Source organism: Lasioglossum baleicum, chromosome 9 (assembly GCF_051020765.1).
Source record: "Lasioglossum baleicum chromosome 9, iyLasBale1, whole genome shotgun sequence".
NCBI lineage: Eukaryota > Metazoa > Arthropoda > Insecta > Hymenoptera > Halictidae > Lasioglossum > Lasioglossum baleicum.
The window spans coordinates 8,515,421-8,533,195 of NC_134937.1; the positions used below are offsets into that span (position 1 = coordinate 8,515,421).

At 43.9% G+C, this 17,775-nt stretch overlaps 1 protein-coding gene across 2 annotated transcripts in view; it reads right to left on the bottom strand.

Moving 5' to 3' along the window:
• The window catches only part of LOC143212195 (uncharacterized), a 30,507-nt gene that overhangs the window by 3,755 nt on the left and 8,977 nt on the right, over positions 1-17,775 (bottom strand). The window contains exons 2-9 of one of the 2 annotated variants that reach the window (XM_076430688.1): positions 8,727-9,074; positions 8,170-8,577; positions 6,143-8,097; positions 5,619-5,874; positions 4,657-5,346; positions 3,758-4,207; positions 2,764-3,279; positions 211-849 (exon numbers count right to left, since the gene is read on the bottom strand). In XM_076430688.1, the coding sequence (XP_076286803.1) occupies positions 211-849; positions 2,764-3,279; positions 3,758-4,207; positions 4,657-5,346; positions 5,619-5,874; positions 6,143-8,097; positions 8,170-8,577; positions 8,727-9,074 (5,262 nt within the window). Of the gene's footprint in view, positions 1-210; positions 850-2,763; positions 3,280-3,757; positions 4,217-4,656; positions 5,347-5,618; positions 5,875-6,142; positions 8,098-8,169; positions 8,578-8,726; positions 9,075-17,775 lie in introns of both variants that reach the window. The other variant, XM_076430687.1, reaches the window with a different exon arrangement.

Consider the following 17,775-nt stretch of genomic DNA (forward strand, 5'->3'; position numbering starts at 1 on the left):
GTAGAAAATCTTAGAATAACTGTTATTTTCGGTCCCTTGATTTACTCAAAATAGGAGGCACTTTAGAACACGACCATTGCCCATCGATTCGATACTTAAAGGTCTCGTGGACGCGGGAACACCCGATCAAGCACACCTGAAAGACTCTCACTCGATTTTACCGGCAATCTTGTGCAAAGCCATTTACTCTAACGATCACGCTCGTCTCACCTTCTTGCCGGCGGGAGCGCCAGGGCCCTTTTTCCGTGTTCTCTCGAGATCGATAGCTGTTTGTCGGTCGTCGGAGTTTACCAGTCTATCCATCAGCCAGGACTCCTTGCGCGTTTCATCGTTCCTGATCCTTTCTCGCGTCGTCGTCGGCGCGTAAGTAACAGCTTGACTTTCGTTCATTTTCTCCGTGTGATCCGGCATGCCGGTCTTCCTGCCGAAATCCGTCGTGCCCATCAGCATCGACTCCTCGTCTTGCACGGCCGCGTCGGCTTGTCCTTTGTCGTCCGATGACACGAGCAGAGTGACGGACGAGATCTCCGGCGCAGCGGTAATTATGTCGGGAACGTTCTCGTCCTTGAAGATTCTCGTCCTTCCGCGGTCCTTGGATTTGTCACCGAGCACCTGGTTCACCGCGAAGCTCGGCTGGAAGGAGGTCCTCGTCAATTTCGTGGACCACTGACTCTCCGCTCCGTAAATGTCGCCCGTCGTCGGGCTCGACTCGTCCGCCGTGTGCTTGCTTTCCACGGTGTCGCTGTACTTTCGCGGGGAACTGCTGGCGAGCTGCGTTTGATCGAACTCCTCCCTCTGAGACGGCTGATCCGGGTAATTGCCGAAGTTCAAGATGAATTCCGATGGGTACTGAAACGAAAACGGTTATTAAGAAGCGGCGACAATCAATTTTCCACAACGTTCCGCGCCAGCCTGCCATTTTTGAAGTACAGTGCGGTGACACGAATTTTAAAGAGTAGACTCGTTTCTAGGGTTGCAAGGGTGCGGGATGCGCCTTCTTATTTCTCGATAATGCAAATATTCTTTTGTTAATCAACGATCGACGATTAACTTCATCAATCGATTGATTTTTCAATGATTACCATTTTTAATCGTATACATACATTAATCAATCAATCTTGGCTGAAATTTTAATCGATTTTAATCGACAAACTTGAAAATAATTTCGAAATTTTCCTACGTCATCCAGTCTCCCTGTAATAAATTCCTAAAAATGATCCACTTTCTTGTACGATATAATTGTAAGATGCTCTCAACCGACATGTTAAGTAGAACTTATTACAAGTTAATTAGATTGTTCTCGTCCCTTGCAAGTGATGCAAATTTCGATGCAAATTTAACAGAGAAGCTGTTTCTAAAAATATGCACGAGTCTGCTCGATTATCGTTGGTATTGATGGGACGAAAACAGTCTTCGAGGCTCCATTGCACAAAGCGTTTTCCATTACGTAGTTTCACAACGTTAATTAATCATACTCGCGAGTGCACAAAGATCGTAAGCTAGTTAGTATCGATAACTATAGTTGCCGGTGGCACGACGAACAAGCCCGATAACTTCTTCCGTTTCCAACTGACCCTAAAGTCTAGTTAGCCGCACAGCGAGCGTTGTAAACACTATTTTTATCTGATTTTATGAATCGGCTGACACAGAATTTCGGATTCCAGATAGAGATTAACGAATAAAAAGGCAAAGCACATATCGAGATGATCTCTTAGGTTTGCGTATCACGGCTTACGCGAAACTCATTATCTTCGCCATTATTCACGCCCCGCGACCACGTAACGAAGTTCGCATGCCGAAATCGATAAAACAAAACAGAAACCAGGTGGTGGAGCCGGTCGCTCTCGAATTTCTAATCTCAGATGATTCGAACACTTTTCTGTTCCGTATATTTTTCAATCATTAGACTTTTCATCATTGTATTAAACGGATGGATTAGGGACGACGGATCTCCGTTTCCTGTAAGTTTACGTAAGTTCGCGTAAGCATCTGCAACCGGAAGGCGACTATCGATTTTCCGGCCGACAATCTTCCACCGAATTGAAAACTTCTCCCGTTGCCACTTCAGTTTTTGCAATGAAGTATGGAGTTTCGTGGAACTTTCCACAACTTTATGCGAGCTTATTTTATTCGGAATCTAATGGTTTCTGTCTATTCCGGCACTAATTTTGTAACAGATGAAATTTTGAACTGATTGCTTAAAATTTTGGAGAAAAATATTATTATTTTTATTATTATTATTATTATTATTATTATTATTATTATTATTATATTAATATTAATAACCGTTTAACTAGATTCGATATTTTATGGAGAACCAGGAAAAACATTATTTTCTCCTTTTTAGTGCATTTTAAAATAAGCGTGATTTTTAAAAAGTTTTATTTCTATATTTTATTTTCTCTACTTTTATTGTTATATATTATATTGTTATATAAAATTTCAGCAAGATTGGACTATGGGAAGAGGTTTAAAATTCAAGTTAATAGAAGCGTGATAAAGAGAAAATTCAAGTGGTACGATCCACAGTATTAAAAAAGCTCTTTTGAAAGTGTCCGAATATTATTGCGACTGTACACAGGTCTTCGCTAAATAATTTCTTGACCGCGTTATACGGCAGTCTATTATATTTGCCAGCAGCCGGAAGCTCGTGCATTAAAGAGATTGCCGCCGGTAAAGGGTGAATCGGCCAGTAAAATAAACTCGCTTGAAGCGATCCTTCTCCCATAAACTTTTAAAGCGAGATTAACAACGAACACTCACGTTCTCGCTGGAGGTCTCGTAGAACTGTTGGCTGGCAGGATTGCGATTCTGAGGGAACGGAGAGGATTCTTCGTAATTGTCCTCGTAGTGGTTCGCCTGGTGCTCGGTGGTTGTTGGCTGAGCTCGTATGCGCGGATAATTCTCGTCCAATGGTAGCTCGTTGTGAGATTCCAGAACGGACTCGGTAGTGCTGGTACTCTGTACCCGTTTCTTTCCGGGTCGTCGTACCCGAGCTCTGATCCTCGTCTGCCTCGAGTCGTCGGGTCGCGATTTCGTTCTTGTCGGAAACACAGCCTCGTCGGGCAACACTGTGGCAACAGGTATTCTTTCCGTCGTGGTGACAACCTCGACGATCGGCGTCGGCGTCGTCGTCGTCGTCGGCAACGTCGTCGATTTTCCTGACACGCGACGATTGGGCGCCGATTGATATTTCTGACGAGCCTTTGACAACTGCGTTTGCGGAGGACTCGACTCCACTGCGGTTTCGTCGTTCGGCAACAAGGACTGTTGTGGCACCTGTTCGTTCGATTAAATTAGAAACTTTAAGAACATTGACATTGCTCTTTTGTTTAGTCTGCGGTAGACTGCGGATCTTGAGCAAAATAAAAATTGTTTTCATCAATTGCAAGACACGAAAGTGATTTTGAGGATGGAAAATATCAAAAATACATTACTGTATTTTTTACAACAATTTACAACGACATAAAGGGAAGGACATCCTGGACAAGGATCTAGAGTGAACGTGTATTTGAAAGCTCACCTCTGGGATCGTTTAATCATTGTTTAATCATAACTAGACTGCGGATCTTGGGCAAAATGAAAATTGTTTTCATCAATTGCAAGACACGAAAGTGATTCTGAGGATGGCTATGGAAAATATCAGAAACATCTTACTGTATTTTTTCGCCGAGTGCTTTAACACCAATTTACAACAACATAAAGAGGAGGACATCCTGGGCAAGGATCTAGAGTGAACGTGTATGTGGAAGCTCACCTCTGAGATCGGTGGCCGGAAGGTAACAGGTGCCTGGAACCTGTTATCCACCGGATGTACGGGCCGGAAATTCGGTGGCCTTATAAATCCATAGTCGACGTCCTCTTCCGGTTGGCTCTCGACTACGGCGGTGGTCGTAGACGGCGTGGTCGTGGTGGTTGCGACTTGCCTCTGCTGCTGGACCGCGTGGATCTTGATGTACTCGTTCCCGTCGGTCTGAACCTGAGATCCGTGGTTCTGATTGCGTGTCCTGGATCTGGGTCTCTGTCGATTCGAGGACGTTCGAGTGGAATCCTGATTGACGACGTTGAAACGAACGTATTCGTCCTGCGCGCCTCTGTTCCTCGTTTGAACGGATGGCTCGTGATGAACACGGCTGCCGATGCGTCCTCGGACCCGCTGACGAATCACGATTGGCGTTGTGCTCGTTGTCGTGGCCTCCGTTGTAATCTGCAATAACTATTCTTCACTTCGACACGCGTTTCGTTGCACGGAATTGATTTTCTAATAGCCATTTCGCACAGCAAAAATGAGAAGACGAAATTTAACACTAAAGCTACCGACCATCAAAACTGATGTGTATAGTATTATAATAATAACGAGATTAAACTTATTTATATCTCTTGTGCGATTATATGGATTCCCATGAAAATACTTTTACAATTTCAATAATTGTCAAATAAAACTAAAATGTGTCATCTGACCCCACGTGGAAGGTTTTAGTGTTCAAATAATGCAGTGGTCAATTTCTTTTTCAGCAGTCCACTAAGAAGAGCAACGTTGATCAGCATTGATAAAATTGGCGAAAGCCTCGCGAGAGTTAAAAAGTTACGAATGTATTAAAAAAAGTACGAAGAGAAGCTGTGTCCTCCAAGCTTATTCATTATGAAAGGACTAACCTCGGTTAGGGGAAGCTCCGTGGACGAAACAGGCAGCGCATAGTCCTCCTGCTTGTTCTCCGGCAGGGGAATGAATATAGGCTGCTGGCTCTGATCACTGCCGAGCACGCTGGTCTGGATCTTCTCGCTCTCCAATCGATGAAGATTATCCTGTCCGGTCAAGCTATACTCCGGCTGCGTCTGCGGCACGTTCGTATCGTAAATTGACGAGTAACGTTGCTCCTCCGTCGTTTTGAACCGTGGGTCCGGCGTGGTAGCCAATTCGAAGTCGCTATTCTCTGCTTTCCCGTCCAGTTGGTAGTCCTTCGGTCTCTGGAGAATTCCTTGATCCGACGGGTCTCCGTTCTGAGCTTGGTAATTGAATCCGTTTACCGGTGTCTTTTCCAGACCAGTGTGCTCGACAGTTTGCTCGTAACCGCTCCGATACTGATCGGGAACCGTCTGCGGATAGTTTTGGCTCCTGGCGTAGTCTTCGGAGATTAATGAGGATGCGTGGTTCACCGTCGGATAATTCTCGGTTGTGCCCGCTGTGGTTGGTGGATAATTTTCTGGGGTGAAGTCGCTCAGGCTAGACGTTGTGTCCAGTTGATGAGGAATTGCTTCTGGGACCGTTGATTGTAGGAAACCGGCTCCTGTTGGTGGAGATCCTGCTTCGCTGTTTGAGACGTCGTACGTTTGCGCTTGAGGACTCTGTGTCCGAGCACAAAACATAATTGTTCGTTTTTATTACAATAAAGATACTGTTTTTAGATGATGTAAACAGTTTTGCTAGTGTTTTCGACTTCACCCAACGAACAGGATTTATATTTTTACTGAAATGTCTCCCCAAATAAATGATCTAGGAGAGAGCCATTGGGAACAAGAACTTATATCTACTTTGATGACAAATGTTTGCTTCCTCCAATCTGTTCGGAGCTGAAAGGAGAAACGGAAAGGTCAAAAGCTTATGATAAAGTGCCTACCTCGGACTGCTGACTGGTCCTGTCGCGAGTCCTGTGCTTCTGCGTCCTGCTGGCAGGCCTCCTATGTTCAGAACTATATCTCAACGTCGTCTCCGGAATCCTTGATTTAGACGGCTCGTAAGATTCCTGATACGGCTCGGTTGTCGTCGTGAATCTAGACCTGGACCTGTTGTACGGTCTTCGATTCCGGTCGACGTTTACCCTTGTGGTCGGCGCTGGGGTCGTTGTCCTTGGTTTCGCGGTTGAAACTCTGTTCCTGAAGTAAACAAAACATTTCCTTGCGTTTCCACCGTTTCTTGAACGCCCCTTTCAACTTGGACAATCGATTCCACCGCGGGTTCTCGCGAGAATCCCGAGGGGAAAGTTCGCCCCGATCGTCGGAACTTCAGATGGAAGTCATGAAAGCGTCCGACAAATTATTTATCGCCTCCTGCGCGTCTGCTGTTTGCTCTCGACCACGATTTTACACGGTGTCGAAGGAACGAAAGTACTAAATTCGAATTTTCTAAGTCGCTGTCACTCACCTCTGTCGTCCCCGTGTTCTGTAGGTAGTGGTAGGGGTGCGTTCAGTGGTGGTAGTGGCGGCGGTAGTGGTCGGCGGGGCCGCGGTTGTGATAGTCTGCAGTCCTTCGTTCTTATCCAGCAAAGAATTAACCAGACCAGGAAGATGCGGCGAGATCGCTGGCAGTTCAGCTGGCAGACTGTACTGCGTGGGTCCGACAGGTCCCCTAACCTCATTAGCCTCGCCAGTGTTGATATCACCCTCGAAAGTACTGCTCAGACCAGTCGTAGAGTCATCCTGGGCATACTGTCCCGTATTGTACCTCTCAGTTTCTCTTTGCTGAGCGAGTTCCTGATTAATCAACGCCAATTGAGCAGCCAGCTCCTGTTCTTTGGTGGAGGGATCCTGAGGACCTACTGGACCGTCCTTGAAACTCGGCGTGGTCGCGTAAGAGACTTCCTCCATCTGGCTGACAGAAACCTCTCCTCTAGGCCTCTCCGTGGACCTTGCATTGTCATCATAGTACTTGTGCTTCCTCGTGGTAGGCCTCTGATCCTCGTAATAACCGGTGCTGATGACAGAGGCTGGTTTGTTCTCGCCATAGTACTGCCTGAACCTAAACCTGGCTCCGGAATATCCAGGTTGCGAGGTGGTGGAATAACTTTGCTCGTACTTAGGAGTGTTGGACATCTCCTGGGTGTATCCTACGGTGGTCTGCGGCTCGTACAAGGGTGTAGTAGAGTCCAGATCACTGTCGAGTCCAACGCTATAAGAATTAGGCTCGATCAGCGGGGTTGGACTAGGGTTCTGATCATCTCCATCCTTGGGATCCGTGTTATCCAAGGTGTTCACTACTACGGAGCCTATATGGGGTGCTGGGAATGGGATTTTCGAGTATCCCGGCGGAGGATCGAAGCTGAGAGGAGCTACGAAGAACGGTAGCTTGTCCACTTTCCTCTCGACCCTGTTGTGATCAATGGAGGACAGGTATGGTAGATCGAATTTAGCGTAGCCGGACGGAGGATCCAGGTTGGTAGGTCCCACGAACACTTGGGGAGTGTCAGGACCTACCGTATCCAGCACAGCGATCGTCTTAGCGTCTTTCAAGAGCTTCAAGACATCGGACACTCTGGCATTGTTGGCTTTCGAGTTCGAGTTTCCCATGTAGACGGATAGAGGTGGTTGGTTAGGGGATGGGGTGGTCGTGGGTTCTCTGTGGTAGCTCTGTTGCTCCTGATATTGATTCCTCGGACGATGTCGTCCCCTTAGCTTGCTCCTCACCGGTTTAGACGTTTCCTGATGGTGCTGACGATGGAAATCCTGTTGATCTCTAGTTAAGGGCAGAGCTTGACCACCTTGGTGCTCGGATAGTCCTTGATTAACAGCTCTGGTCTCCTCCTCACGCTGCTTGTCGAGGATTCGCTGCTGCTTCAGCGCTTCCTGGATCTCCAACTCTTTTTGCCTCTCTAAAGCAGCCAGTCTCTCCGCTTCTCTCTGCCTGGCCGTCTCCTCGGCCCTGCGCTTCTCTTCCTTCATCCTAATCTCCACCTGTCTCCTTCGTTCTAACTCCTCGAGCCTCTGCTTCTCTCTAGCTTCACGGATCCTATCCAGTTCTCGTTGCTTGGCCATCTCTTCCAACTTCTCCAGCTCCTTCTTCTTCTTCTCCGCGTCTCGTTGTCTCTGCAGCTCTTGCTCCCTCTGAACAGCCTCCTGCTGCAGGCGAGCCTTCCGCTCCAGAGCTCTCTGCTCCTCGCTCAACCTCGCGAACTCCTTCATCCTTTCCTCGTTCAGGAACTGCCTGTTCTCCTCGCGTTCCTGCTGGATCTGCTGCAGGATCAGGTGCTGATGATGAGACTGCGGCTGCTGATGATGGTGGTGCGATTGTTGCTGCTGTTGTCGCATCGGGTACTTCCTGCCGCGACCTCGCTTTTGACCTCGCTGGGTTAACGTTTCTGCGGGCACGTAGATCAGCTGCACCTGGAAATGATTGATTCGTTTCACCGATTGAACAGAACAATGGTGTTCGAAAGAATTTCATTCGATACGAACCTCTTCTTCATCGTCCTGACCACCTTGCACCTGGCCGTTCAATGTCGCCTGACTCGGCTCCTTCATGTGTTTCCCGGTAGGTCGTTGATTCTCACGAATATCCTCGGCGTCCCCGACATTGTGACCCTGTTGCAGCAGGTGGGTATTCTTGAAACTTTGACCGGGCAAACTCGTGAATTCCTGCGGAACGTTTAGGTTGTCGTGTTTCGTCGGCGGAGGAGCCCGAGCTCGCTGACCCGGAAGGAAGCTCTGCGCCGGAAATACCGGAGGCAACGCTTCCGTGGCCGGTAACGGAGGCACCAGATCCTCCGGAGCTAAGTCCGTTTGCTGATGCCCTAATCCACTTTGCTGCAACCGTTTCTCCTCCTCCGCGTTGCCAAACCCGCTCGGCAAGAACGTTTGCGATTGCTGGAATAAAAACATCCACGAGATTCAATTCGATGGCTGACCTCTACGAGCTTCTCTGCATTTAATGAAAGTTTTCAACAATCGAGCCAAGCATGTTATATGATTCGATACTTTGAACAGTCACAGGGAATGTAGTAATGTTACTATACCTGAAGAAGTTGTTGCTGAGCCTTAAGTTGCTGTTGCAGGAGCAGCAGCTTCTGAATGTTCTCCTGCGTCTTTTGCAGCTGCAGAAGCTGATCCTGATACTGTTGCTGAAGGGCCGGTGGCAAGGATAATTGAGGGATTTGTGGTAATTGTGCCGTGCCGCTCGCTACTAGACCCACTTCAGGACTGCTTTGTTCCAGCTGAGCTTGCGTCGCCCTTGGATCCGGTAATGGGATCCATTCGCTGTTCGAAACCTGTCGAGACCATCGTTCGGCTTCAACACCGCCGAACTCGACCGACAGGATCAAACTGTAGATTGCTATTGCCGAAGACAGACACTTCCGCACAATCTGGAAACAGTCGGGAGACTCGTCAGACGGCGAAACTAATCGCCAGACCGCGCATCTTTATGCAAAATATAAATCGCATATAATCCGCAGTCTACTAATAACCAGACCGTGGATCTTCATGCGAATTCCTACTTTCATAATTTATTTTATGAATAACGCAAACACCTCTTTTCACCGATTAACGTTCTTTGATTACGGATTTTATCCATTTAAGTATTTCTGGACAAATCTGTAGTAACTCGGATTATTGTTGGAAAGAAAATTGTTGAAACTTTTTCTAATGTTGCACGGTCATTTAGAAACTTGCTATACATTCACTTCTTGCGACTGTTTCTAGTATCTCGCAAAAATTTGAAGGTCATTAGCGACTTTCATTGCGATACTTGCACGAATGAACGAAAACATTCGTGCATTTCGGTACAGAATTCTAATTTTGACCGGCTTCGCAGCGAAGTAACAATTTTTAAAAGTTTTCGAGTGGGACGCGATAAACTAGAAACTTTTAATTAAGTTCCAAGTCAGGTTCCATATATTTTTTTGCGTTATTTAGTGAAATCATTTATCCAGATATTTCATTTCCGCTCTCATAAATCAGCCCACGAGAGTGTACATTTGCATCAGTATTTATTCTATTGTTTTCTCGAGTGAATGGAAATTAACGATCGTTGAACATGAAATAGCTGTTCAATTTGTATTATAACAAGGCGAGCTATCTCGCAGCGGTATCTGATCGCTTACAGTAATTGCGTTAGTCGAGCTCTCATTCAGACAATTTCAGTGCATAAAATCCAGCAGTTCTCGAAAAGATATGATCATAACAGCAGCATCAAAAACGGTGTTAGACCAAATGATAATTCAGTAAGTGGAGCATCAGACCATTTTCGAAAACTAACAAAAGAGCACTCGCATAAGTAGAAAATTGGACGAACCAGATCATTTTAAATGCAAATGAAATGTTTTGATTTCCAATGATTTTTTAACAAAATTTTTAGCAACATATTCACGACGATCTTCTGATTGAAATGAGTCCGAACATGATAGCGACGAAAGATGCGTGTAGTTATACGATCAACGTCAGAAATCGAGTGACAGTGACGAAGGGATCGAATCGGTTTCGCCTGAAATCAATTGGTTCTCGTACCGTGCAGCATATTCGTGACCGCTAACCGATAACGTGCTTAATAGTTAATAGAGGATTGAAAGGCGTATTCGGGACAACGACTCTGCGAGAAAGGAGGCGGAAAAAGGAACGGACCGGACCGCAATCCGGCCCCGGCCGATCACGAAATACATAAGAAATCGAAATATTCGCGGCAAGTACTTAGCCACGATTCAGTTGGCAAGCTATTAAACGAAGTCTCGCGGTTTTTTCCACCGGAGCAAAACCACGAGAACGCTTCGACGATCGGCGAAAAAAACGAAAGAGAGACACGATCCCCACCGAGTTTTACTTATCTAAACACCAGCTTTCATAATTTTCCACTGGGTGGATCGGCAGGAATTTTCTAATTGAAACGAGAAGAATCGAGCCACCAGCTGTCCGGTAATTGGAAATTACTGTTTCGCGGCTGAAAGTCTCGTGGCTGACAAAACCATTAATAATTATTTTCACTTAGAACAACTTTCATCCCATTTGTCCCGAGCCGTAAACATCGATGAGATTCCTTTAATTAACTGCAAACGTCTTTGCGTTGTTTACACGAGATTCTCGTTTATTTAAGATAAGCTGAGTCGACAATTAACTGGAATAGCATTCTACGATACACTGGAAACGAGGCGATGCGACTATCCCCTTCAATAATGTTCAATATCTGAAATAATCTTCAATAGTTGTCCACAATTTTATTTTAGATTTTAGACATTTTTGTTAACTGTTGTAAAACAGTAAAAATATTACAATGATGATAAAATTTATTTCGATTCCACTCCAGTTTGTCGCAATTCAGGCGAACAATTTTTATTTTGCATAAGGATCTGTCTATTTATGGCTATATCTATCACACATCAGGAAAAGGACTTCCGTTAGCGTGGAACTTAATTAACAATAACGCAATCGAATGAGTCAGGAGTGCACGCGGGTTCAAGCTTCGATGCTGTCGATAAGGAAAAAGTTAATTGTCCTGCTGGCTGAGTTCAGGTAGCGGAGAGAACGGTATGAAAATGTAAACGCGTGTGACGCAAATTTCTGTGTTGCGTTTTCGTGTCCGCCAGAAGGACGACTACATTCACTGTTTTGCCTAGCTATCGGTCGAGTTAGAAACCTGATTCGGTGCTAACAGGAGACACGTACCCGGCCAACATCTAGAAACTTCGAACACAGCTTGTTTGTTGATATTCATAATAACGGGGAATTGCATACTTGCAGAGTCAGAGAGTCCTCGCAGTCCATGAATTTGCATCGTGCATCCTGGTTATACACGTAGACATCTTCATTATTATTATTACTTTATTATTTACTACTTTTATCAGCCTCTTTATTATCTCCATTTGGGATCATACACATACATAGATGTTTTCCAATTGGTTATAAAAATAATTAATTTTTAAACTTATTTATTAGACCTCCTTTACTAAACTAATTCTTCTAGCTTTACAGAGAAATTGAAGTCGTTTGGTCCATTCATAAAAAGGTTATTCTGATTTAAAGTGTGTGTGATCAGTTTTGCTCCTTACTGTTTGACTAACCGTTTAGAGCAAAAATTTTAAAATAAAATTTGCCGGAGACGATGTTTCGCATTGCGTGGCGTTTCGGTGCAAGTGCCGCGGCATATCTGGAGTGCAACCGAAGCTAACGAGCTGCGAACTGCATAGCGCCGACGTGCGGGGTGATTTCTAATAAATGCCAAGCAAGTCTGCACGGCCGATCTTTCACTCGAATCAACGAACATATATCCGGAAAATATCTTTCCATTGAACAATGAAATTTTTCTTTAATTTTCTATGCAAAATAAAATTTGTCTGCATCGTTTACAGGAAAGAGAAGTTACATGAACATTAATATCCTCTTAATATTAATTTTAATAGGTTGTAAATAATGTTCCAGTAATATTAAATTCATAAAATCTGCAGTCTACATTCTACATTAAAAACAAACGCACCACGAACCAATATTATTCTCGTATAGAAAAAATTATTAAATGAATTATACCGGAAAGTTTTGATGGAAAAAATTGGTGATTGTGTAATTTCTTTTACTATCTCGATAATCTCTGAAATATGAATATTTCCATCCGATTGAATTTAGTGAGCGATTAACAATTCGTCCGAATATTTTCCACCGGCGTTCACCGGCGCCATGGCGACCGGTTTTTGTAGGTTAAGCTATAATTGAAGTTCAATAGGCAGAACGGTTCGGGTCCGTAAAAATAATATTCGTTCCACGTAATCGGCGTTTCCGTAACCGCGGTTTTGCTACAGAAAAATCTGGATCAAAAGCAATCCCAACGTTACTGTACCGTGAAAGATGCAAATTCGACTTCCCGCATCGTTACCTAATTATCCGAATCCCTTTGTTTTTGTTTCGATTGTTCCTTGGCTCCGGTTGAAATCGAACGCGGCAGGTATTGTTCGCCGAAGAGAAATTCTCGATAATTAAAAAAATGTTGTTTTTCGTGGAGGATAAATACCTTCAATCATCCTGTTCAATTACCGCTTACGATTCTTCGGTTAATGAGATGGGATTGAACAATCGAGTTGTACATGAGTCCATCGTGTAATCATTTATGAGATTGCGTTATAATTACCGAAGAAAACTAATGAAAACCACTCGGCAGAACAATGCTATCGAAAATAATAGTTGGCTGAAGTGTAATTCAATTGCAGGGAGGCTGTGCATCCACTTCACTTCACGGTAATTAACTTCGATTCAATTCCTGCTGAAATGATCAATAATTGCTGGACTTTGCTTTCGAATTAAACTCCAAACTTTCAGAAATCGATTTTTCACTTTCACAGGAGAAAAAAGTTTGTTTTCGGAAATAATTTTCAAGCAAATTAAGAATTTGCCGGACGTTCAAGGGTTAAAAAATTAAGTAAAAATAGGGAAAGTCTTAAATCTTGGGATTCTTGAAGCAAATTAAAAATTTGCAGACCTCTCAACATAAGGTATTACGTTCTGGGATTTTTTAAACGAATTAAAAATTAGGGTGATGCTTCAGGGTTGAAGTATGAAGTAAAAGTAGGTGCAGTGTTATATCCTGCGATTTTTTAAGTAAGCTCAAAATTTGCAGAGCGTTCAAGGGTTGGAATATGAAGTGCAAAACGATGAAGTATTATGTCCTGGGATTTTTTAAGCGAATTAAAAAATAGGGGGTTGCTCGAGGATTGAAGTATGAAGTAAAAATAGGTGAAGTGTTATATCCTGCGATTTTTTAAGTAAGCTAAACATTTTCAGAGCGTTCGAGGGTTAAAGAATTAATTAAAAATAGGGGAAGTATTATTTGCTGGGATTATTTAAGCAAATTAAAAATTTGCAGAGCGCTCAAGGGTTAGACTTTAAAGTACAAAAAGATAATGTATAATATTATGTCCTGGAATTTTTTAAGCGGATTAAAAATTTGGGGGTTACTCGAGGGTTGAAGTATGAAGTAAAAATAGGTGAAGTGTTATATCCTGCGATTTTTTAAGTAAGCTCAAAATTTGCAGAGCGTTCGAGGGTTAAAGAATTAAGTGAAAGTAGGGGAAGTATTATATCCTGGGATTATTCAAGCAACTTAAAAATTTGCAGAGCGCTCAAGGGTTAGGATATGAAGTACTATATCCTTGGATTTGAAGTATGAAATAAAAATAAGTGAAGCGTTATATCTTGGGATTTTTGAAGCAAATTAATGTGGCGTTCCGCGCGCTGTCGTCGTAATTACGATGATAATCCCTGTGTCGATCAAGCGATCTCAACGCACCGATTCCCCCGGTTCAATTACAGTCGGGGAATCGCTGACTTTCCTCCTCGCGGTCCGAAATGACGCCGTACTACTGACATCATTCCGATTACGAGGCGCGTCGGATCGACGGCACGCGATATCTTCCGCAATGAAAATCGCGTGCCGGACACGGGCCCACGGTTTTTCTGCTTTCTTCGTTACTCCCGGCCGTCACTTTAGAAACGGGACCACCGACTGTGAAATCACAGTGATTCGCGAGCCACCCGCGGACGGCGTCGCGCGATTGATTCGTGCTGTTCGCTACGTGCCCGGCTTACCCTCGACCGGCAACAATCATTCGTACGTCGCCGGGAAACGCATTCCGATGCAGCTCGCGTTCGATTCACTACGAACGCCGGTTGCGTCACGACGTTGCGTGATCCTCGGGACCTGCTCGGACCACCGAGACGGTTACCAGATCGAAATTTCGGTCCCAGGACTCGTACCGATCGTAAAACAGGTTACGCAAATCGACCCGATTTTCGACGTCGGATCTGCTTTCTGGGATACTTAGCGATTTTTTAACGGGGAACTGCGAAAGCCTACACTCTGTTTACCTTCTGGGGATAGTTCAAGTTGCGCGTCGGTGTCGTCCACAAATTTTTAGACCGCCGAAAAATCAACGTTGACTTTGTTATTAATGGTTTATAAAAGGAATACGCTGTTTCTGAATTTTCTACCATGTAATAGTGAAATTTTTTAATATTATTCTTTCCTGTACAGTTTTAGGCGTATGTTATTATTGTCCACAAATTTTTAAACGAACGAAAAATCAAAATTGACTTTGTTATTGCAGGTCGGTAAAAAGGACATCGGGTCAAGCGTGCTTTTTTTACAGTAAAGTCGCGTTTACTGTCGGCGATCGGGTACGCGATCACTGTCATGCTGTCCTTTTCTTCGTTCGGATTTCTTTTGAACTCTCGGCGCGGTCGGCGCTGTAGACGCAGTCATAAAAAAATAATATCGGTATGCGATCACTGTCCGTGCAGAACACAGGCTGTTGAACAGTAAACGCGACTTTACTGTATAAATTTTTTATGGAGATCTACTTAATACTAGGACTGAATGAAGACAATAGAAATATTAACGAAAACTAGATACTAAATAAATAACGTGTAATATAAACAGATTTTGTACATTTATGACAGAAATAAGCAGAACACAGGAACACGGGAAGTGTGCATGTTGAAGATTCATGGTCCAGTTATAAAACAATGCATTCCCGCAGTCGGTAAACGGGTCGTTTCTTTCGGAGAAAGGTTTTTCGACGAACTTGCCGGGGAAACGTATGGCGAATGCTAGCCGTGATTACGCAAATGGCGACTAGCGAAACGAGAACACGACGTATTAATAAACACCGTATAATGTACTTGAGACGACCGACGACGGTGCGCAATAAAGTATGCGATGTATATTCATCGTGGCTTATCTTACAATTGGTACAGCGAACGTCTCTCTATCAGTATTCATTGCCTGCGATTTTCTAAATGGACCTCGCTGCTGTTTTCTCTCCTTGCGAAATCTCCGCAAAAACAAATCACTATCAGCTCAGAAAATAGTCTAATCCGGGCACTCTTCGCAAATAGTTACACAATAAGTCTCCCTAAGTGTTATTTACTCATTTCACAATTTACACTTTCGTTAAAAGATTATTAAATTGCAATGTACATTACGTACAATAAGCTTGCTACTTGTTTTTCACTGCGATGATCGATTTCATGGGACGAAGTCTCGACATGGTAAAAATGCCAATCTGTGTCCATTTTGTACACTTGTATTTTAGCTGATCCATAAAATGCGGATTTTATGCATTCGCGATAAAAGCGAGTGGGAATAACGCGAAACACAGTAGAAACATTCATTTGAACATATTGCCATATTATTTTTAATCTACTGGATCCGTTAGGAAAGAAAATGAATTTTTATTTCCCTGTAGTTTGTTGCGATTGAGGTGGACAATTTTTATAGTGTTCTCTATCTACAGCTCAGAAATGTTTCGAATTCCACTTTCTTCTAAATTGCAGAGCTCATTTCGAAATCACATTATATTGAATTCATACAGTTTCCAATTTCTCTGCAACCACGATGGCCTCTGCTAACCCAGTTAGCAGATCCAAAGTGATAGAAACAACAATCCCTCTTTCTAAATAACAGTGCTTCACTCAACAATTTTTTTCGCTGTTATAAAAAGTCTGTTTTTGATCAGTTGTCCCGAAACAGCTAAAAATGCCAGTTTCTCTCGCGTCGTTGTTCAAGTCCCGTTTCTAAAGTCACGGCACCGAACTCGTTCGAGTTCCAGCGGACCATACACGAGTCGATCATCTGGTTCACCTCGCGAGTGTCGTTTCGCGTCGTGCGGATCCTCGTTTTCGCCAGTTCCAAGAAGAACCGGTGGCAAGTCCGCGGTGAACTATGCTCTATTCGGCGAGGAGCGATGTCGAGGCGACCGCGCCTTCTCAGAGAAGCGGCTTCTTCTCTCAAGGAGAGAAAGGTGCCTCGACCTCCTTTTCCGATTGCCCTCCATCTTTTTCATCTGCGATCCGCGAGCGGGACCCGCTGATTACAAGCAATTCCTCGATACTGGCAATTTTGTCGAGCATTTATCCCCGTTGCTGTCTAACCCTTGGATTACTGTGCGGCGGAGGCGGGGTCCGTTCAGACCCGTGCGTAGAAGTTGGTATTTTCTTTATCGAAAAATTCTTTGTAAAATTAACTATTTTTAGTCACCATTTCGTATACATATATCACCGTACAGTATCAGAAATGATCTAAAAAACATATTTTTTAAATTTTCAATATAGGCCCACATAAAAAAGTTGAGAATACAACTTTTTAGTATTTTTTCTACAATTCCGATGAAATTTCTGAAAAAATTTCTTTTCACATCCTGTAGTAAACTAATTGCTCTAACTTTCCGAAAAAGTTCAAATCGTATAGTATTATATTAAAATAGTTGTCGTCTTTTTTAGAGAAAAAAAATGTAAACTGAATTTAGGTGTATTGTCATTTGGTCTACAATACACATTCTGTTTACGTGCTTTTATGTTTTTTTTTCGATGATTTCTTCTTTTAATCAACGATTCACGATTAACTTCATCAATCGATCGAATCATTACCTTTTTCAATTGTACACATTAATCAATCGATCTTGATTAAAATTTTAATCGATTAATGCCGAACTCCGTCCAGTGGTAATACACCAGTAATAGTAGGCATGCAAATGGGAATTTGTATGGGGAATTGCGGCGCACTAATAAGATTTTTAATCCCTGTAATTTGGCGAGGCGAGTCGGACAGGCCAGGGAGGCGGTAAAGGTCGCAGTTAATCGAATCAAACAAATTATCCGTGGGAGCCGGGCGAGCAGAAACGACGCGATAATGCCGGCTAGCTGACAATAGATTCTGAGAATCGCGATCGTCGATCGTGAATGGGGTCGACCGGTCGCGGTTTCGAGAGAAGAAAAATCCGCTCCCGACACAGAAGCACGCGCGCGCTCCAGTGAGCCTCGATCCTCTCCCGTTTGCGTCAGGTATTAATTTCTAACAAGTTTCCAATGAGCTTCACGATCTACATAACTCGTGGGCCGCCTACTTGCTCGTAAAACGAGGAGGAGGTAGAAGTAGGAGGAGGAGGAGGAGGAGTAGGAGGAGAAGCACGCTTTCGAACCGAAAGGGATCGAGAAATCTCGAGACCCTCGATCGAAACGGATCCCGCGAAAAAAAACTCTCCCTTTCACTGTCGAAGAAAGCCGCGGTGTGGCACGCGTTACAATTCCTGTGCG